This window comes from Squalius cephalus (assembly GCF_949319135.1).
Source record: "Squalius cephalus genome assembly, chromosome: 20".
Lineage (NCBI taxonomy): Eukaryota > Metazoa > Chordata > Actinopteri > Cypriniformes > Leuciscidae > Squalius > Squalius cephalus.
The window spans coordinates 1,832,451-1,857,258 of record NC_137141.1 but is presented as its reverse complement, the minus strand read 5'-3'; the positions used below and the strand labels follow the sequence as shown (position 1 = coordinate 1,857,258).

General features: G+C 41.0%; 1 protein-coding gene across 3 annotated transcripts in view; it reads left to right on the top strand.

Moving 5' to 3' along the window:
- The window catches only part of cdin1 (CDAN1 interacting nuclease 1), a 128,266-nt gene that overhangs the window by 55,150 nt on the left and 48,308 nt on the right, over positions 1-24,808 (top strand). For 2 of the 3 annotated variants that reach the window (XM_079853891.1, XM_079853890.1), the window contains exons 7-11: positions 760-842; positions 1,867-1,916; positions 6,474-6,541; positions 9,059-9,124; positions 9,407-9,512. In XM_079853891.1, coding sequence (XP_079710017.1) covers positions 760-842; positions 1,867-1,916; positions 6,474-6,541; positions 9,059-9,124; positions 9,407-9,512 — 373 coding nt within the window. The remainder of the gene's footprint in view (positions 1-759; positions 843-1,866; positions 1,917-6,473; positions 6,542-9,058; positions 9,125-9,406; positions 9,513-24,808) is intronic. The other variant, XM_079853892.1, reaches the window with a different exon arrangement.

The following is a 24,808-nucleotide window of genomic DNA, read 5'->3' as shown; positions in this document are numbered from 1 at the left end:
AACTTTTAGCATGAAAACCAAAGTTTCAATTATTAAAAGTGTGTGCATCGAGTTTTTGTGACAAAGGCCAGAACTAGATTTTTTTGAGGTGCACTCTTATCATAAATTAATCTATTACTGTTCCTACATGATTAGTAACAAAAAACAGTGTTAAAATATCTATTCAGGAGTCTTAGACCTTTCCAATGATATATAGTTTGTCATGATTAGATTAGGATTTGATTGTAATATAGTGAAGTAAACTGGCGTCCTGCTGGCGGGACGGTGAAAAATGGCAATGCAAACACTAAATGATGGCTTTTATTGTGCACAAACCTTACATTATAATTAAATAAAATGAAATGCTACTTGATTATCAGCCTTTGAAGTATCATTTATTTCACATCACCATCTGTCTGAGCCGAACAAGGCCTCATATTTCCCATCATGCACTGGCTAGTGTTTGATCCACTCAGTGTTACTCTCATATGAATCTCTCTGGATACTCTCTTCAATCCATTAAATCTGAATATGATTTTATGTTGGAGTAATAGGGAATCAATCGTGGGGCTTGTGGGCTGATTTATAATGTTAGTGCAGCATGAATGGAGTAAATTGTTCATCCTGCATAACGCAGCTCATCCACACCAAGCCCATATTAATACTACAGGTGTAGGAGTTTAATAATGTAATGCGTCTTCATCGATTCCTGCTCAAATTCAGCTGAACTCTGACCTTTCATCTGGAAATGTGTAACGCATGTGTTTCTGTCTCCATCAGCAGCGTCCAGACTCGTCCTCAACAACATGCTGCGCGAGCCACATCTGATCCCTGACCTGCTGTTAGCCAAGCACGTCGAGCAGGTACTAGCACTCAACACACGGTTTCTCTGTTCCTTTCTTCTGTTGAAAATGAACTAAGATGTTTAGCTAAATGTTCACATTTCTCTTTACTAGTGTTGTCAAAAGTACAAGAGTCGATACTTAAAGTCCCCCTGTAGTCAATAATTTTATCCCTTAAAACTCATCTTTGATCACCAAAATGATATATTTAAACGTTGTTTTCCTTGAAAAAAGTCTTCATGCCTTAAAATATCTTGAATGTAACTCGACACCCTTGCCTCATTAAGTATGCACGGTTCTATTAATATGCAAATGAGCCCCGCCTCCACTCACTCACTCAGCTCAGAGATCCACTGGTTGACGATCACACGTTGATCTGATTGGTTACAAGGTAGTTTGTGACGTCAGAAACACCAGCGATTTCAAAGCGTGTTTTTGAGACTGTCTTTGGTTCACTGCAGTTTTAAGGAGGAAATACTCAGCAATGCTGTCGACTTATGAACTTACACATGGTTTGTCTTAAAGCATATTAAAAACACCACATAGACACATAAACAACATTAAAAGCTGGATTTACACCACAGGGGGACTTTAAATTTTAAAAGAGTACAATGTGTTTTTGCAGCTTTGAGCATGATAGCAGCCAATCACAGACATGGTTGTTGAGCATGTGATCGCAATGGCCAATCAGAGGCTTAACAGTTAGTCAGAATCCTAACATAAACATATCAAACCTCATAACAAGCACGAATGAGATTTAAAAGTTATGATTGTTGGGGAAGACTGTCTGCCAATAATGACTCTGTATACAATTAAATGATGAATTTTCTCTGTTATTCCTAAACTTCTTTATACTCGTTTTATCTGCTAAAGGTCTTTAGTTTGTGGTCAAAGACACATTGGGAGATTCTTAGTAAATTGTACGAACTCGGATGTTCTCGTGTGAATCCAGCCTGCTGATGCGGTGCGGTGTGTCAGCGCTGCAGTGCATGCTGGGAGTTTGTAATGGATGTTGAGGGGACTGTAATATTTCTTCTGTTTTCAGTGCACAGTAAACGACTGCTGTTATGGACCGCTGGTCGACTGCATCAAACAGTATCCTTCCCATAAAACTTTAAGCCTGGAATTGACGAGGAGCTGTTCGCAGGGACGAGATGTGCCGAGCTTCACCTGACATAAAACTCACGCTCCAGGTGTGTGTGTGTGTGTGTGTGTGGTTTCCTCACATATGCAGGATTATATTTTAGCACGTCCAGATTTTATCTTCATCACCGTAAGGATGATGTAGTTTCATTCCTCACATTTATTTCACTTCCAGCAAATTTGACTGAATCCATATGATTTCATTTTGTTGATCATTTACCATTTGGTTAATCAGATTTCATGACACTCAAGTCTGTAGTTCTCAGTGGATGTTGGAGAAATGAATGTTTCACAGACGTACTGCATGATTTCAATCCTGTCCGAATCTGAAAAGTCTGTGATGTTTGGCTAACTCAACGATCGTCTGAGAAATACAGTCCCGTCCGGACGTGATTGTGTCTGTCTTACTGTGGTATTACCACGCTTTATTTACACTTTACCTGAAGGTGTCTTTGATACACTGTACTGTAATTATTACAGGCTGTTTTCTACTGTGTTTTGGTAGATCATTGGACTCGTCGACTAGTTGGTTACTAAATTTCTGCTTAAGCGTTAATGAAATTAGTTGTGGTGCAAAACTATTGAAACACTTCCATTTAATTGAAATAAAGATGAAAGAAAATAAATATTAGTTGAAAAACTTTACATGATAATTAGAAATGTTGCCTTGGCAACTAAAAGTGAAGTAGAAATAAATTAAACTTAAACATTTATCAAGTAAAATGACAAAATAACAAAAATGAAAATACTATACATTAAACTAAAATGTACATGAAAACTTAAAATATAAGAGTATTTTTATTATAAGAGACTATTTTTAAATATTGAATTAAAATAAAAAACAAATTAAATTAACACTGCTGTAATAAGTTTTTCACTAAGATTTTTATTTTAAAATAAAATGAGATAATTTGTTAAAAGTCACATGTGATGCATGCAACCGAAGCACATGACCTTCTGTTACACACGTTTCTGAAAACACACTCTTCACTTCACTGTGTGTGTGTGTGTGTGTGTGTGTGTGTGTGTGTGTGTGTGTGTGTGTGTGTGTGTGTGTGTGTGTGTGTGTGTGTGTGTGTGTGTGTGTGTGTGTGTGTAGTCAGGGGTGAAGGGTCACAGGGTTTGTCTGTCCGTGGTCACTCAACCCCATCCCCCCCCCCCCCCCACCAGCTCTTTCAGGCGTCAGCATTAACTCACTCTCTGCATCTGCGTGGGTTCATCGTATCGCCCACTGCACCGCCCCGTCACACACACCACACACCACACACCACACACCACACACACACACACACACACACACACACACACACACACCCACCCACCCATCAAACCATGAACACGTTTATCAGTTTATTGTCTGATGTTTTGGCTGCTGTGTTTTACATGATACTGTTGCCTTCAATTCAATTCACATTTTTTTGTATAGCGCTTTTCACAATACATATCGTTTCAAAGCAGCTTTACAGAAAATGCACATGTCTGCATTACAATTTAGACTGATCTGTTATCAGAGGAAACTGTGTCAATTTATGTGAACATTTCAGATATGTACAGTTCTAAGATTCAATACAAATCACTTAGTGAAGTCTTCATAATAGGCTGGATCCAAACTGGAGCTGACATACTCTCTAGTCACCGTTTAGGGTCTTACAGTTCAGGAGTAGGGTTGCAAAGGGGCGGAAAATTTCCGGTAAATTTCCGGAAAGTTTCCGGTAAATTTCCATGGGAAGTTAAGCTGGGGAATTTTGGAAATATTCATTACCATGGCAACCGCTTGCGCGTCCACTCTGAAAGTAACTGTACACATAAGAGACGGAGAGATACATTAAGGTTATTTCTATTCGTTAGAATATTGATATATGAACTTGTTGTCAAGTAAGCCCCGTTGCGAGCATGTGCGTCTCTCTAAACTTTCAGTGTGCTGCACTGCTCTAGTTGACTTCTGCACCTTCCCCCCCCCCCCGAAAATATCACGTTAATTTTGAAAACGTAATTCCTTTTGTGGATCCTCTTGGTCTTTCTTCATGTTTCTTTGACAAATATCAGTGTCTCAGTCTCGCGCACGCTGCACGTGAGTTAACCACACCTACTTATTTACATGTTGCGGTATACACGGAATAAAAAAATCTGTTACGGTTGACATTTTCTTCCGCGGTAAGTTCGGTAACGATATATACCGTCATACCACCCGGCCCTACTTATGTGGTAAATAAAGTTATGCTAGCTTATTTAGCATCTAACTTATCAGCTTGCTATCTACTAGATGAATACATTTGTATGTGATATTTGCAATTTAAACATTTAATAAATATATTTCCCCATAATATCATCAAAACTTACTTCACTTTGTTTAGTCCACAGGCTCAAATGTGTGCCTTCAATAATCTTGTGCTTTGGGCTTCTGTACGTGTGATGGAGGCATGCACAGTGCCAGTAGGGGGTGTGGTCTCAATAGCCATGCAGTAAGCAGTGTGCTATGTGCATGTGATTGAGGAATGGCATGGATATTCAAGTGTATCTGAATGGCATCTGTTTGTTTTAGTCAAAATTATGCTAAAATATACTTTCCTCAACTATATTTAAGTTCCCTATGAAGAGCCAACCTTCAACTTTGAAAATTCCCAGTTTATTCCCGTTTATTCCCATAAATTCCTGTTAATTCCCTTAAATTCCCATTAATTCCCATGGAAAGTTTCCTTCTTTGAAAATTCCCAGAATTTTGCAACCCTATTCAGGAGTAATACTTTATAATCGATACAGAACTTAATAGGTTACCAGTGTAGAGATGATATATTTTCTTGATCTAGTAAGAACTCTAGCGGCTGCATTTTGGACTAATTGTTGCTTGTTTATCGGGGATGAAGGAACACCAGCTAGTAATGCATTACAGTAGTTACAGTAATAAAGTAAGTAACTATTTTTTCTGCATCAGAAACTGAAAGCATGTTCCAGAGCTTAGCAATGTTTCTGAGGTGGAAGAAGGCTGTTTTTGTAACATATGAAATATGATTATTGAAAGACAAGTTGCTGTCTAATATAACACCCAGGTCTTAAACTGTAGAGGATGAAGATACAGAACATCCTTCTAGATTATATTATAAGAGATTCTGTGTACAGGTTTCTGGTCCAATAAGTAATACCTCAGTCTTATCTGAATTTAATACAAGAAAATGACTGGTCATCCAATATTTTAGATCTTTAACACACTCTGTCAACTTAGATTATTCAGAGAATTCATCTAGTTGTGAAGAAATATATTACTGAGTATCATCAGCATAACAGTGGAAACTAATTCCATGTTTTCTTATAATATTACCAAGTGGCAGCATATATATTGAGAATAGCAGAGGGCCGAACACAGAGCCTTGAGGCACTCCATAGTTTACTGACGTATCTTAGATATTTCCTCGTTTAAATAGACAAAATGATAACCGTCTGATAGATACGATCTAAACCAGCTTAATGCCTGTCCATGAATACCAGTGTAGTTTTGTAGTCGATCTAAGAGTATTTTATGATCTATAGCAGGGGTGCCCAATCCTGCTCCTGCCGATCGACTGTCCTGCACAGTTCATCTCCAACCCTAATCAAACACACCTGCCTTTCATTTTCAAGCGATCCGGAAGACGTTAATTGGTTGCTTCAGGTGTGTTTGATTAGGGTTGGAGATGAACTGTGCAGGACAGTCGATCGGCAGGAGCAGGATTGGGCACCTCTGATCTATAGTGTCGAACGCAGCACTAAGATCAAGTAAAACTAGTATTGAGATACAGCCTTGGTCAGAAGTTAGAAGTAAGTTGTTAGTACTTTTAATGAGTGCAATGTAAGTGCAGTGTTTGTGCTGCGGACATGAAAGATTCCTCAAATCATGTGTGTTGTTGAGGAGAGTTCTGCTACTTAATAAAAGTGATCAGGCGTATAATTTTCACTTGCTGGAATAGAAAACAAGTAAAAAAGAAAAAGAAAAAAATCCCACAGATGTTCTTTGAAGGAAGAACCCGAGACACATCTACAGACCAGAAGATCACTCAGACTCTTTTCCTCACCAGACAGGAAGAAAACGCCTAGCAACCACTCATAATACCATAGTAACCACCCTAGCAACACCCTGTCAACCACTCAGAACAGCCTAGAACCCCTTCAGAACACCTTAGCAACACCCTGCCATTGTGATGTTGAGCTTTGTGCAGACAGATCTGTGTCGTGACCGTGTTTATGATCCTCAGGTCAGAGAGGTTTGTCTCACTCTTCATATTACAACAAAACACACATTTTTTCTGCTGTTACCACAGCAACCCCGCTCAGCTGTCTACGTGTTTCCATGGCAACCAGGCACAGGTAACATTTAGAAAAGGGCTTGTAAAAGTTGACCGTCCAAATTTTCACTGCAATTTCCATGAGAAATGAGAAGAGAGCACACAAATTAAAGCGCACAACTGTTTCTGATTGCCATAAATGAGGGGTTTTGTGAAGTTTGTTTCCAGTACGTCCTTAACCATGTTCTCACAGTGCCATCGGTCTGGAACATGAAGATATTCTACGAGACAAGCTCAGAGAGAGAAACCTGTCGTTTCTAGGTAAGCCTCTACTGAGTTTAAGTTAGACTGCATCTGCTTCCCTGTGTACACTTTTGCTTGTTTGTTTGTTTTTATTTAAGGGGTCCTACTATGCCCTTTTAGGAAGTCTTGTTTTGTTTTTGGGGTGTACTAGAACATGTTTTCATGTTTGATTGTTCAAAAAACATTTCAAAACAGTCATTTTCTATGAAGCCCCTCCCTCGAAATATGAAGTGTGCTGTGATTGGTTAGCTGGCCCAGTGTGTTGTGATTGACAGCACTTAGCGTGTGTTTGGGAGCGTGTTCATGACCGCGAGCTCTACTCAGATGTAAATATTAACGATGGCATCAATTTCAAACCATTTCGAGCCCAATTCAGACCCTGACAATGTTAACGAACAAGAGGATTGTGCTGAACATAATTCAAACACTGATTTCACAGGATGTTTCAGAGTGGTATGTTTTTTTTTTTGCAATTTTCCTGTAGATATGATGTTATCCACCATTTAATCATATTTGTTGGAAAACTATTATAATACAAACAGTAATCGATCACAAAACCATAGTTAATTCCCCTTAAGGGGCGATGAACAGTCTCACAAAAGCTCCAGTAAACACTACATCAATACCGTAATGTTAGTTAGCAGGCTAGCGGAGGCTAGCTCATCCACATCATAGCTATCCATAGCGATTTCAAAGCGTGTTTTTGAGACTGTCTTTGGTTCACTGCAGTTTTAAGGAGGAAATACTCAGCAATGGTGTCGACTTATGAACTTACACATGGTTTGTCTTAAAGCATATTAAAAACACCACATAGACACATAAACAACATTAAAAGCTGGATTTCCACTTTAAAGAAGTGCAGCAGTACATGATTAATATACTGTACCCCTAGTGTTCTTGAATGATGCGTTGGTGTCACGCGTTTCTTGAGGAAGGATTCGGGTGTGACCCGTTCTGACCCGTCCGAGGGTCTTTGGGCTCGTGGGTCACATGGCCTGATGAATGGATTCTGAGACAGCTCATTAATTCTCATCAAAGGTGATGTACGAAGATGATCTTCACACCGTGACCATGTGGACAGACCCTCGCCCTCACGCCCTGTAGCGGTTCAGCTCGACTGGACACGGAATGACCGGCTCGCTGTGATTTAATGGAGAAATCAGGTGTTTCACCAGGACTCAAGGACAATGGCTGAGGACACTGATACAACACACCCTCCATCACCATCCCAGACGTTTGTGCAGTGCCAGCAAACATTTCACAGATGAAGCGGCTTCTGTTGCTCTCCAGTCTTCAGATGACTTTGCTTTGTTTGCGGTGACCGAGGTCATGTGTGTGCCTTCAGTGGATTGTTGTAGGGAAGTGTTTTAAATCATGAGGAAACCATTTAATCAAAATAAATATTGCAATAATAGCTTGATGTACTATGAAAGACTTTAACTTTTAGACCTGAAATCACTCTTCCCAGTTCTAAAACACTGATTATTGAACTAACCCAAACCCTGATCGTCCACTGAATCTTCCACAATATCACGCGGGTTTAGCTTTAGCCGCTTCTCATTAATAGGGTACGAAATCAACCGAAGTTCGACTAAATTAATAACTTTTTTAACAGTGTACATTGCTTAGAAATGAAAATGAATTCAGAATAGTGTGTAAAATAGGGTTTGAAACTCAGTCCGCTGTTTTATTTTCTGTTGATTTTTATGAAGTTTGTATATTTTTGTATTTTATTTGTTTTATTGAAGTTTTGTATTTTATCTCTGTTGCTGAAATTGTGGCTCGACTAAATACAGTTTAAAGGCCAGATTTATGTGAATTTGCATTTTTAACTCTGGACACTAGCAGTAACACCTAACAATTTCTTGTTTGTTAACATTAATGCATTAACTAAAATGAACTAAAGATGAGCAATAGATTCTTACAGCATTTTCTTAACCTTTATTGTTGATGTTTGTTACAAATGTGCAAAATACAAATGTTCATGTTAGTTCGCAGTGCATTAATGTTAACAGATGCAGATGATCTTAGAAATGCACTAGTAAATGTTGTTAGCTAAAACTAATAAATGCTGTAGAAGTATTGTTTATTGTTAGTTCTTGTTAAGACAAATGTTAACAAATTATGAGGGCATGTCGTAAAGTGCTGCCGTTAGTGTGGGTCCATATGAAATCGGTGTATATACTTCTCTTCCCACAATGCAATGAAAAGTTCCAAGTGATGTCACTACCTGTGTGTCACAATTTTAGGAAATATTTCTTTTGTTTGTCATGGGTAAAATCATTAAGCTATAAGTACAAATAATTTGCTTTATTTTTTACAGCAATGAACTCAATATCAGTGAAACAGATTTACTTGAATTGTGGGTAAAGTGGAGAGGGATTGCCGTGTAAATGAGCTCTTGCTGAAGGCTGGAGCTGATAAACACTACATTGAACATGACAACAAATGTGTGACATTCTCCCAAAAACAGACCGTTCAGTTCTGAGGGTCAAAGAGATGGAGCATTGAGTTTAAACATGTCTTTCTGTACAGATGAGAACCAGCTCCGGGCCAAAGGCTACGACAAAACCCCCGACATCATTCTGGAGGTGCCGATCGGTGAGCTCTGCTTATGCTTTTCACCTGAGGACCATTTAAACCAGTACAGTGACCAGCATCTGGCTGACGTCGTTTACTGTCAATTTAATTGGACTTTTGTTCACGATGTCTCATCAAATCAGTTTTGCCTGAAAATAATCTGACATTTGACTAAAAATGTCTTGTAGTTTGTGTTTGTTAGCCTGCTAATCGCTCTCTCTGTTTAAACACTGGTTATGGTGAAGTCTCCTGGTGAACCCGCTCTTGAGATCAGCCGGTTAGAGGTGTTGTGTTTCTCCACAGCTGTTGATGGCCACATCGTTCACTGGATCGAGAGCAAAGCTTCGTTTGGAGACGACCACAGCCATCGGGCTTACCTGAACGAGCAGTTCTGGAGCTACTGCAACAGGTCACACACACGTTCCCCTCGCACAGAACACACACAGCATGAGGACACGACACAACATACACACACACACGTTCACCTCGCACAGAACACACACAGCATGAGGACACGACACAACATACACACACACACGTTCACCTCACACAGAACACACACAGCATCAGGACACGACACAACATATACACACACACACGTTCCCCTCGCACAGAACACACACAGCATCAGGACACGACACAACATACACACACACACGTTCCCCTCGCACAGAACACACACCGCATCAGGACACGACACTTAACGTACACACGTTCACCTCGCACAGAACACACACCGCATCAGGACACGACACAACATACACACACACACGTTCACCTCGCACAGAACACACACCGCATCAGGACACGACACTTAACGTACACACGTTCACCTCGCACAGAACACACACAGCATCAGGACACGACACAACATACACACACACACACATGTTCACCTCGCACAGAACACACACAGCATCAGGACATGACACAACATACACACACACACACGCGTTCACCTCGCACAGAACACACACAGCATCAGGACATGACACAACATACACACACACACACATGTTCACCTCGCACAGAACACACACAGCATCAGGACACGACACAACATACACACACACACACATGTTCACCTCGCACAGAACACACACAGCATCAGGACATGACACAACATACACACACACACGTTCACCTCGCACAGAACACACACAGCATCAGGACACGACACAACATACACACACACACACGTTCACCTCGCACAGAACACACACAGCATCAGGACACGACACAACACACACACACACACACATGTTCACCTCGCACAGAACACACACAGCATCAGGACACGACACAACATACACACACACACACATGTTCACCTCGCACAGAACACACACAGCATCAGGACATGACACAACATACACACACACACGTTCACCTCGCACAGAACACACACAGCATCAGGACACGACACAACATACACACACACACACGTTCACCTCGCACAGAACACACACAGCATCAGGACACGACACAACATACACACACACACACGTTCACCTCGCACAGAACACACACAGCATCAGGACACGACACAACATACACACACACACACGTTCACCTCGCACAGAACACACACAGCATCAGGACACGACACAACATACACACACACACACGTTCACCTCGCACAGAACACACACAGCATCAGGACACGACACAACATACACACACACACGTTCACCTCGCACAGAACACACACAGCATCAGGACACGACACAACATACACACACACACACGTTCACCTCGCACAGAACACACACAGCATCAGGACACGACACAACATACACACACACACACGTTCACCTCGCACAGAACACACACAGCATCAGGACACGACACAACATACACACACACACGTTCACCTCGCACAGAACACACACAGCATCAGGACACGACACAACATACACACACACACACACGTTCACCTCGCACAGAACACACACAGCATCAGGACACGACACAACACACACACACACACGTTCACCTCGCACAGAACACACACAGCATCAGGACACGACACAACATACACACACACACGTTCACCTCGCACAGAACACACACAGCATCAGGACACGACACAACATACACACACACACACGTTCACCTCGCACAGAACACACACAGCATCAGGACACGACACAACATACACACACACACACACGTTCACCTCGCACAGAACACACACAGCATCAGGACACGACACAACATACACACACACACACGTTCACCTCGCACAGAACACACACAGCATCAGGACACGACACAACATACACACACACACGTTCACCTCGCACAGAACACACACAGCATCAGGACACGACACAACATACACACACACACACACGTTCACCTCGCACAGAACACACACAGCATCAGGACACGACACAACATACACACACACACACGTTCACCTCGCACAGAACACACACAGCATCAGGACACGACACAACATACACACACACACACACGTTCACCTCGCACAGAACACACACAGCATCAGGACACGACACAACACACACACACACACGTTCACCTCGCACAGAACACACACAGCATCAGGACACGACACAACATACACACACACACACGTTCACCTCGCACAGAACACACACAGCATCAGGACACGACACAACATACACACACACACACGTTCACCTCGCACAGAACACACACAGCATCAGGACACGACACAACATACACACACACGCGTTCACCTCGCACAGAACACACACAGCATCAGGACACGACACAACATACACACACACACGTTCACCTCGCACAGAACACACACAGCATCAGGACACGACACAACATACACACACACACACGTTCACCTCGCACAGAACACACACAGCATCAGGACACGACACAACATACACACACACACGTTCACCTCGCACAGAACACACACAGCATCAGGACACGACACAACATACACACACACACACACGTTCACCTCGCACAGAACACACACAGCATCAGGACACGACACAACACACACACACACACGTTCCCCTCGCACAGAACACACACCGCATCAGGACACGACACAACACACACACACGTTCACCTCGCACAGAACACACACAGCATCAGGACACGACACAACATACACACACACGCGTTCACCTCGCACAGAACACACACAGCATCAGGACACGACACAACATACACACACACACGTTCACCTCGCACAGAACACACACAGCATCAGGACACGACACAACATACACACACACACACGTTCACCTCGCACAGAACACACACCGCATCAGGACACGACACAACATACACACACACACGTTCACCTCGCACAGAACACACACAGCATCAGGACACGACACAACATACACACACACACGTTCACCTCGCACAGAACACACACAGCATCAGGACACGACACAACATACACACACACGCGTTCACCTCACACAGAACACACACAGCATCAGGACACGACACAACATACACACACACACGTTCCCCTCGCACAGAACACACACAGCATCAGGACACAACACAACATACACACACACACACACACGCGTTCACCTTACACAGAACACACACAGCATCAGGACACGACACAACATACACACACACACGTTCACCTCACACAGAACACACACAGCATCAGGACACGACACAACATACACACACACACACACACGCGTTCACCTCGCACGGAACACACACAGCATCAGGACACGACACAACATACACACACACACACGTTCACCTCGCACAGAACACACACCGCATCAGGACACGACACAACATACACACACACACGTTCACCTCGCACAGAACACACACAGCATCAGGACACGACACAACATACACACACACACACGTTCACCTCGCACAGAACACACACCGCATCAGGACACGACACAACATACACACACACACGTTCACCTCGCACAGAACACACACAGCATCAGGACACGACACAACATACACACACACACGTTCACCTCGCACAGAACACACACAGCATCAGGACACGACACAACATACACACACACGCGTTCACCTCACACAGAACACACACAGCATCAGGACACGACACAACATACACACACACACGTTCCCCTCGCACAGAACACACACAGCATCAGGACACAACACAACATACACACACACACACACACGCGTTCACCTTACACAGAACACACACAGCATCAGGACACGACACAACATACACACACACACGTTCACCTCACACAGAACACACACAGCATCAGGACACGACACAACATACACACACACACACACACGCGTTCACCTCGCACAGAACACACACAGCATCAGGACACGACACAACATACACACATATCCTACACTTATGCTCATACTGCACTGTAAAGCTTCTTATACACTAACACTAAAGGTGAAAACATGATTTAACACGGATGAACTGATAAAGTCATGCAAAGCACAAATATCAAACATCAATACAGTGCAGTTTTTGAAAGACAAGCTGAAATCAAGAATCCTTTATAACTCCTGAAGACCACGATGTAGTTCAAGCAAATTCGAAGAACCAACTGGTGTGACGTCATTTTAGATAAAATCAGGCCAAAACAAAGTTCGTTTGGAGTTTGAAACAGCTCGTCAAAGTGAACTATCTGGAAAAGTTTGTTCCGGCTGGTAAACACCTCTGAACTCCCATTGGTCAGTGGTGATGATGATGTGATAGGTGGGTGTGGCTCTGGTCTGTGGTGATGATGTAACAGGTGGGTGTGGCTCTGGTCAGTGGTGATGATGATGTGATAGGTGGGTGTGGCTCTGGTCAGTGATGATGATGTAACAGGTGGGTGTGGCTCTGGTCAGTGGTGATGATGATGTAACAGGTGGGTGGCTCTGGTCAGTGATGATGATGTAACAGGTGGGTGTGGCTCTGGTCAGTGGTGATGATGATGTGATAGGTGGGAGTGGCTCTGGTCAGTGATGATGATGATGTAACAGGTGGGTGGCTCTGGTCAGTGGTGATGATGATGTGATAGGTGGGAGTGGCTCTGGTCAGTGGTGATGATGTAACAGGTGGGTGGCTCTGGTCAGTGGTGATGATGATGTGATAGGTGGGAGTGGCTCTGGTCAGTGGTGATGATGATGTAACAGGTGGGTGTGGCTCTGGTCAGTGATGATGATGTAACAGGTGGGTGTGGCTCTGGTCAGTGGTGATGATGATGTGATAGGTGGGTGTGGCTCTGGTCAGTGATGATGATATAACAGGTGGGTGTGGCTCTGGTCAGTGATGATGATGTAATAAGTGGGTGTGGCTCTGGTCAGTGATGATGATATAAGTGGGTGTGGCTCTGGTCAGTGATGATGATATAATAAGTGGGTGTGGCTCTGGTCAGTGATGATGATATAAGTGGGTGTGGCTCTGGTCAGTGATGATGATATAACAGGTGGGTGTGGCTCTGGTCAGTGATGATGATGTAATAAGTGGGTGTGGCTCTGGTCAGTGATGATGATATAAGTGGGTGTGGCTCTGGTCAGTGATGATGATATAACAGGTGGGTGTGGCTCTGGTCAGTGATGATGATGTAATAAGTGGGTGTGGCTCTGGTCAGTGATGATGATATAAGTGGGTGTGGCTCTGGTCAGTGGTGATGATGTAATAGGTGGGTGTGGCTCTGGTCAGTGGTGATGTAACAGGTGGGAGTGGCTCTGGTCAGTGGTGATGATGTAACAGGTGGGTGTGGCTCTGGTCAGTGATGATGATGTAACAGGTGGGTGTGGCTCTGGTCAGTGGTGATGATGATGTGATAGGTGGGTGTGGCTCTGGTCAGTGATGATGATGTAACAGGTGGGTGTGGCTCTGGTCAGTGGTGATGATGATGTGATAGGTGGGTGTGGCTCTGGTCAGTGATGATGATATCATAAGTGGGTGTGGCTCTGGTCAGTGGTGATGATGTAATAGGTGGGTGTGGCTCTGGTCAGTGATGATGATATAATAAGTGGGTGTGGCTCTGGTCAGTGGTGATGATGTAATAGGTGGGTGTGGCTCTGGTCAGTGGTGATGATGTAACAGGTGGGAGTGGCTCTGGTCAGTGGTGATGATGTAACAGGTGGGTGTGGCTCTGGTCAGTGATGATGATGTAACAGGTGGGTGTGGCTCTGGTCAGTGGTGATGATGATGTGATAGGTGGGTGTGGCTCTGGTCAGTGATGATGATGTAACAGGTGGGTGTGGCTCTGGTCAGTGGTGATGATGATGTGATAGGTGGGTGTGGCTCTGGTCAGTGATGATGATATAATAAGTGGGTGTGGCTCTGGTCAGTGATGATGATATAATAAGTGGGTGTGGCTCTGGTCAGTGGTGATGATGTAATAGGTGGGTGTGGCTCTGGTCAGTGGTGATGATGTAACAGGTGGGAGTGGCTCTGGTCAGTGGTGATGATGTAACAGGTGGGTGTGGCTCTGGTCAGTGATGATGATGTAACAGGTGGGTGTGGCTCTGGTCAGTGGTGATGATGATGTGATAGGTGGGTGTGGCTCTGGTCAGTGATGATGATGTAACAGGTGGGTGTGGCTCTGGTCAGTGATGATGATGTAATAGGTGGGTGTGGCTCTTGTCAGTGATGATGATGTAATAGGTGGGTGTGGCTCTTGTCAGTGATGATGATGTAACAGGTGGGTGTGGCTCTGGTCAGTGTGGATGATGTAACAGGTGGGTGTGGCTCTGGTCAGTGATGATGATGTAATAGGTGGGTGTGGCTCTTGTCAGTGATGATGATATAATAAGTGGGTGTGGCTCTGGTCAGTGGTGATGATGTAATAGGTGGGTGTGGCTCTGAGGCTCCGCCTTTTCTGAGGTGTAAATCGGTTCATTTCTTCTGTTCAGACGCGAGTGAAAACATGAACACACTGAGAGCCGCTTTATAGCAGAAACTGAAGCTGAAAGAGACACTGACTCTGTCATGTTTAATACTGTAAAGCTGCTGCTTTAAAGCAATCTACTGTATAAAGTGCTGTATAAATAAACGTGACTGTAGATCTGAATCTCAGATGTTTCAAACATATCCACATCACTATGATCAGATGCTTTCTGAACTGCTGTTTTCTCTGTGTATTCTGTTATTGAGAGGAAAGAGCAGCACATATTTACACATTCATCTAAATGTGGAGGGCGTCGGGATGTTCACTAACAGAGTTCACTTATATTCCACTCTTCTTTTCTCCCCTAAGCGGAGAACAAGTAAGGACTTCTAATATATCGAGTATAAGAACTTTGAGTATGTCGGGGCCTAGAAGCTGAACTATCACTAAATTATTAAAAAGTAAATTATATATTTTTTAAAAGAACCAGACGTCTGTCCATTAAATCAAAGCTAAACTATCAAAGCCTTTACATTTTGCATAAATTTGATTACACTATTAAACTAATAATCTTGCTGTGCAAATGTTATTTAGAAATCGTATAGACACTTTTTAAGACAGTTCTTTCTATCTTTTGCTTTAGTGAGCCAGTAAAAGTTTTAGATTTCCAAACATGCAAATATTGTAATAATCCAATCATTTATTTTATTTTTTTCTGAGGGATTTCACAAATTCCTGAACAGTTTTAATAAATATTTAAATGTCCACTGACCTGCTGTATCCAGAAGTCTCTTCTAGTAAGTACAAACCACACAGTGCTCTAATACTCCTGAAGCGCTTGGTAAAGACGAATGAAATGCGCTTATAAATGAATGAAAACATAAAACTACAAACATCCTTTTGTCCGTAACGGCCTCTCATGAGAATCACTTTATTTATCTGATCTGATGCGATGCGCTTGAGCGGCTCCATTGCCGTCTTCAGCATGATCCTCACGTGTGTGTGTGTGTGTGTGTGTGTGTGTGTGCAGACGTGACACGGCACATGCTGTCATGTCTGTGCGCTGCCTTGTCAGATAAACTTTGGCATGTCAAAAAAAAAAAATGTCAGACCCTTCAGAGTCCACCTTTCAGAGCTGCTTGTAATTTTTAATTGACATTTACATTTGACATTTGCGCTGCTCTCGGAGCAGAGGAGCGCCCGTGTCCAGCTTCCTGTCGTCGTCTCCCTCTCAGCCAATCACAGGCTCTGGAGGACCGATCCCTTTACTCCATCCCCGCTGTTTATATGAGTTATATCAGGAAACAGTGAAAAGGTCAGCGAGTTTCCTTCACAGTGACCTTACCAACGTTGCCGCCACGTTTTCAATTAGTGCAGCGCATCAGAGTGACACAACTCCTGATCTGATTATTTTCAAGCGTTTTCATCATTTGCACCAAACGGCAGCGTTTGCTAGGACTGTTAATTAGGGCTGCACGATATATCGGGATAAAACCGTTCCTGTGATATGGCTTATGGCTGAGATTTAATGAAGTAAATATGAGCAGTTTCAGAGTGAAGCGCATCATTTACTCGCGTGATTCAGAGCGGCTTGATTCATTTCAGCGTGTAAATGATCATACAGCGCCTTCAGTTTAGCTGTTTGCCGGCAAACTATTTAAATAAAAGCTTGATGGTATTGAAATATAGTAAGAAATGAAGACATGCATATTAGAATTGTAATTTTACAGTAAAATAAAGTGTATTGTATTACTATTTTGGGTCACACTTTATTTTAAGGTGTCATTGTTACAGTGTAATTATATATTTAAGTACTGAGTAATATTAAGCAACTATTCGTATTCTTTCTATAGGGTTAGGGTTAAGATTAGGGTTTGTTTGAAGGTTAGTTGCATGTAATTATGCATAATTTACTGTTATTACTACAGTAAGTACATGTAACAAGGACACTATAAAATAGTGTTACACTATTTTGTTTTTTTTTACAATACAGTAGTATTATTTAAATATTTTATTTAATATATAATATTAATCACAATAAAATAATAATGATTATTGTATAGCCTGTGAAAAGAAGTAGAAAATTGCAAGAATAAAACCAAAACCAAAACACTTTATGGTTTGAGTTGGTTCTTGTAAAGAGTAAACTTAAGTATGAACACCCAAGATTTTCTCAACTCTTTCAGGCGTAAAAGAATTTAGCACTTTTAAAAAAAAGTCATCATGGTATATAATATAAGTATATTTTCAGCTCTTTATTATTTTCCTATGCAGATTCACTCCCCGACAAAACCACCCCAATCATTGTAGAACGATTCATTCTTCCCTAAAAACAGCCATTCAAGTCATCTGATTAAACTTCCTGGATTTTTCCTGTATATTTCCCAAAACATATCACAAACAAATAAATTATCGCAATGCCATCCCCCCCCCCCCCCCCCCAATATCATGCAGCCTTATGCTGCTTTCATGTCAATTATCATAAATACAAGTTTCTTGGTGGAAACTTGGACATGAAAGTCCTCTCAAGTCGTATTTGCCACTGGGAAGCTCAGGGATAATTGTGTTTCCCAAGTTCCCGAGTTGGGCCGTAAACTCTTAAACTTTAGTTGAAGTAGTGCATATTTACATATACATGTATGTATCATCATTTGACGAATATTGTATGTTTTAAACACAGTGAAAATAGCCTGTATTTGACATCAGCAAGCTGACGATATTAGTGCAGTGAATGTTTATATGGCTGTCAAATGTCATTTTGGCTTTACATTTATTCATTTAGCAGACGCTTTTATCCAAAGCGATGTACAAGTGAGAACAATAGAAGCAGTGAAGCTAGGACAACAATATGCAAGTGCTGTGACCTTTCCCAGTTTAATCTACAGTACTTTTATTTATTTTTATCACACATACACTTTAATAAGGTTTTCCCAATAAATAGGCAAGAGTAAACCTTGTGTCCTCGACGAGATCCTAATCACGACTGCAGAAGTGGGAGATTTCCGATATCAGATGTAGCCAGCATTACTCTTAGAAGAAGTGCAACACATTCCTCCTTATATACAACCTTTCTGCCATAAAGGGTTCTTTAAAGTCCAGAACCCCACAGTTCTATATAGAACCACACTGAACCTTGTTTTGTAAGAGTGTACTGGTAATTGTTCCTCGATCTCCCTTAAAACAAATGGAAGTGAGAAATGCAGTGTGTTTCCACCAAACGACTTCAGAAGTGGGAAGTAGGAAATTTCCATAGCATTTCTCCTTATATATAACCGTTCTGGCATAGAGGGTTCTTTTCCAGAAACCCTTCTAGAGTTCTAGAACCCCATTTTTTGTGCACTGTTAATTGTTCCTCGTTCTCCCTGAAAACAAATGGAAGTGAGAAACGTGGTGTGTTTCCACCAAACGACAACTAATTTCCCCTCTGAAACTCGCAGCGACAGCATTCATCATGCGAACACCAGTGTGTCCGAGACGCGGCGCTCATAATAAACTCTGGCGGTGTGTAATGATGCTTCTCCTATAAAGAGAGGAGCAGTGAAGGAGGAGAGAAGGATCTCCTGCTAAAGACCCGTCGGCCTCTCCTTCCCATCAATCTTCCCCGGCTCCGGGACGGATCTGTGCATAATTGAGTTATCCATCTACTCGGATATAAGTTGCATTAAAAATTATTCAGCTGATAGTGAATATTAAGCACATAATAAGGCTTGTGTATGTTTTAGTTGAAGTGTGTGAGGTTAAATGTGTCGCGTAATGAAATGCGACTCTGGACTGACGCCTCCTTTAATGGACGACGGCTGGGAGTGACGGCGCTCCGGAGAATACGATTGAATCTGGTCTTTCATAAGCAGTTTCACTTATATTAAAGCAATAGTTCACACACAAATGATCATTCTGCCATCGTTTGCTCTCGCACTCGTGCCGTTCCAGCCGCGTTTGACTTTCTCTATTCAGGCGAACACAAAAGATGAAGTTTGAAGGATGTCCATGCTGCTCTTTTACAGTACTTTTAAATTATTATTTGGACATGTTATTTGATTACAGAGTTAAATTACACACTGTGTCGTTGTTGAATCTGAACCAGTTATTGAGTTATGAGTACAGCTGAATGGTAAAAGACTGAAATCTCTGGAACTGTTCGTTTGTCAGATTAAATGGTTCAATCCCATAGATATGAGGATATCAAAGCTGTATTTTACTCACTTCCAATGGTCAAAAACCAAATTTTTGTTCACTTTGCAGTGCACACAACTGAAACTTGTTGCATTTAAAGGGGAATGTCTGAAGAATAAATATTGCTGAAACTAGAAATGTATCTAGTTGTTTCAATAGAATTGCACGCAACATCCCTCTCTGAGAGCCAACATCCACTGCAATGTTGAGGCACATTCACGTGCTCGCAAATGTGTATTTATAAGAAACAAATTTTGAACCAGTTTTAGTGATATTTGAAATAAAGGTTTTTGTTCATTTTAACAGATTCTGAAGCTAGCAAGAGTTCAAGTACACAGTATCGTAACCTCATGTTACCACACTGACATCCCAACATCTCTGGGACTGAACCATACAAATGAGGATTCCACAAGAAAAGTTTCATAGGAACAAGAATCTAAAATATTAAGATATCTTTAACACTTCTTGAGTTACAGACATGTAAACTTTGCATGTAAACATGTTGTATGCAATTATTTTGATAGAGGGAATACATGATACATTTCTAGTTTCAGTATCATTTGTTCTTCAGACTTTCCTCTTTAAACACAATAAAATCAACTTTTAGAAAAATTAGCTACGTTTGGTTTTTGATCATTGAAAGTGGGTCAAATTTAACAGTTTGAACACGGAGCTGCTTTGAGATCCCCGTTTCTCTGGGACTGAACCATATAGGGCCTTAAAAATGAAGATTCCAAAAGAAAAGTTTAATTAGAATTAGAATCTATAAGGATATTAGGATATCTTTAATACTTTTAGAGTTGCAGGCACGCAAACTTTGGAAAAAGAACATTTATGGCACCCAGACCGGTTTATTCTATGCAATTGTGTTGATTGAACAACAAATAATGTTGAAACAACTAGAAATGTATCTTGATTTCTTTATATATTCTTCTTAACCCTCATGTGGTGTTTGGGTCATTTTGTTCAAAAATAATTGTTCCAAAATTATTCAAAATTAATGTTTTTTTTACTCAAAAAATTAGACGCCTACTCTCAAATAAATGAGGCCTACGATTAATCAGATGCAAATAGAAATATAAAACCAGTCCTAATTGAAAGAGAACAAGTTGACAAAAAGATTGAATCCAATATTGGGTGATAATACAACATAACAAGTGATTTATAAGCTATTTTTTGTAGGCCGGTCATTTTTGACCGGGAAGACCACAAGTGTAACAATGTGCCATTTTGTACAAAATAAAAGTTTTTCAAAACGAAATTCCTGGTGAAAAATTAAAGTAGACTAGCGTGATAAACAGTGCCAATTTTCTTCAGATTTTATTTAATATTTCCAAAATTATTCAAAAATAATGTTTTTTTTACTCAAAAAATGAGATCCCTACTGTCAAATAAATGAGGCCTACGATTATTCAGATGCAAATAGAAATATAAAACCAGTCCTAATTGAAAGAAAACAAGTTGACAAAAAGATTGAATCCAAAATTGGGTGATAATATTGCATAACGAGTGATTCATAAGCAATTTTTTGTAGGCCGGTCATTTTTGACGGGGAAGACCACAAGTGTGACAATGTGCCATTTTGTACTAATTCAAATCAATATATGGTGTAACGACCATTTGCGTTTAAAACGGCTTTTGTCCAGGTACACTTGCGCATAGTTTTTCAGGGAGCTTTGCAGGAAGGTTTCTTCAAGGATAATAACATGCCTAAGACTTCTGCACAGTACTGTACGTCTGTGGCGTTTCATATTTGGGCTTTCTTCTTCATTTATGTATTTCTTTCACCAGACAAAAAAATGATCAAAATCTGAATTTTCAAATGCAAAGACAAAAGAAATTTTCTAGTTGTGCACAAGCAATGCATTTATTAAAACACATTTTATCATGTTATAACATGCGTTTTCTGTAGCCCAAAGTTAGTCTAATGAGTTAAAATGTTATTAATGAATAGAGTTGATGGTCACATTTAAAATGAGCAGTTTCTGTTGGCCATTGATTTTAATTCAGTGCATCATTAATAGCAGTGAGTGTGTGTTACTATGCGAGTGTGTATTTGTGCTGGTGTATCGGAGCATGTTTGTGCTGGTAATAGAGGCTGTAAAGGTTAGATCTGATAAAGCGCTGTCAGGAGTTGACACAGATGATGAATGGCCATATAAACCGCAGTATGGCTCATTTCTCCCTTCGGTCACACAGGGTTAATACTCTCAGTTTTGTCATATATATTCTGTGGCTTGACCTCTTGGAAATTGTTGACCCGATCATTTGTGTTATATTTTCTCGAAATCTTTTTTTTTTTTTTTTTTTGATGAGAATCGTTGGCAATAGCATTAGACTCCCGATAATATCAGGCCCCCAGACTGGATCATTTATTTCACATTTATTTCAAAGAGCATGAGAGTAAACGGCCTGACAGACTTCATATACCTTGATCACATCCCGTTCATGTAGAATTTGAAAGATTTACTGAATTCTCTTTGAAGAATGGGATAAATATAATTCTCTCTGGTCAGTCGACATCTAACGGTTTATTCAAGATTTATACTTTTTAATGTTTTACATTTTAAGATGGAGATATTTTAATGTTTTATAATTAAAATGCATGCATTTTAATTCTTAAAATGTAAAAGATTTCCACATTTCAGTGCTTCGACTTCTCAGTTCTGGTGTTTCTGTGTAAAATCAGTGTCTTCGGTCTCATGTTTCCACTCTTAGTTCTGGCTGTTCATGTTGACATGAGTTTGTAGCTAATCTTGCTAGTCTGTGTGGTGTTGTTGTTTGGTTCAGTATTTGTTCTGGTGGTTTTTAACATCACACCTCTTATATGTCTGGTTTATCTTGCACTTAAAACAATAATCATGCTTCTTTGCTGCCCAAACAAATTCTTCTACTTTTCTAGAGTAGCAGCAGAAGCTTTGCTATCTCTCACTTGATTCTTCCATATGCTTTTGCTCTTTTTTCATGCACATTGCGCAGGATCTTGTGACAGTTTAACTGTAAATGGCTCAGAAGAAGCAAAGTTAGGAAATCTTTGTGGGATTTGTGGACCCTGGCATATGACATTTAACACCGCAGCCCAGTGCAGCGAGAGCCGTCTGACACGCACCTCTGAATGCTAATACCACATGACAAGATGCTTTCATGCTTTAAGGATTTCAATGCATATTTAGGGACATTGTTTAATGCGCTCCGCATGTAATCCGCACACTTCAGGTCCCCATCAGCCGTGGGATTTAGCTCCCGCTAAGCCTCCATTTCATCTATTTATTTTCCAGGTTTGCTCCCGAAGCATTAAACAAATTTGTCATTTCAAGTTGAGGTTAAGAATGATTTTGACACCAACACTGCTTAAAAAAGTGAAAATAAAACACTTCCAAGCTGGGGGAAGGCAGTGTATGACTGAGCGGAGGTTAAGAAAGAAGAGAAGGAAAACTTTTCAAAGCTATAACTTTTCCATTTTACTTTGATTTTCAACACGATTCATCATATTAGAGTGATTTCTGAAGGATCATGTGACACTGAAGACTGGAGTCTTGATCGCACACACACACGCACACACACACACACACACACACACACGCACACACACACACACACACACACACACACACAATAAAATTAGTTCTGGGCAACATCCAAAATAAAAGCTTGTTTAAATAATATATGTGTGTGTACTGTGTATAATTATTTTGTATATATAAATACACACACATGCATGTATATATTTAAGAACTATTTGCATACATACACTGTATATATTTATATATAATTTATATTATATATAAATATAATTTGTTTTATATATAAATAACACAGTTTTTCTTAAATATATACATGCATGTGTGTGTATTTATATATACAAAATAATTATACACAGTACACACACATATATTATTTAAACATAAACTTTTATTCTGGATGCGATTAATCGCGATTAATCTTTTCACAGCCCTAATATATATATATATATATGAATGAATGAATGAATGAATGAAGGCCTGAGGTGTTGTACTCGATGTTTGAGTCACTGTTAAGAGTCAGCGCTGCAGACAGTATCCTCAGATAATCTCCTCATGTCTTGATAGCTTTAATCCTTTATAACTGGGTCGTTTGTGTGTCTGGCCTTGATTATATATTAAAGCCTAATCAGAGATGTATTAGGATGGGAACTTTGACCTTTGATTTCCCTCATTAATTCTCAATGTTTGCAGTCATATAAGCACTCCGTCTCTTTTGATGAAGCTGGCGGTGACCTTTGCTCTGTTATAGGTTATAAAGGCAGGCCAGAGTACATCTGTGTGACATCCTCCCGTCCGCTTGAAGACTTCTCCTGATAAGAGCCTGTTTCTGCTGTTACACAAGGCCTTGATTAGCAGGCACCGAATAACACACAGGTCACGGGCACGAGTCCCCGCCAATGCATCAACTGGGCAAATATGTATTTTCCATGCAATGCAAGTCTCTTTGGATCATCATTTTCCATCCCAGTGTCATTGCAAACATGTGTGACTTTTTTTCTTATTTGCAACTTTTGTTATAAGACACTCAAGTCATCACAGTCGAATCAGACATGACATGCAAAGAGCAACGGTGTACATTTACATCTATTTGGCACACAAATCATATCACTTTTAAAAATAAAGGTTTCAAACGGGGGTTTAAAGCAGTGCCATAGAAGAACCATTTT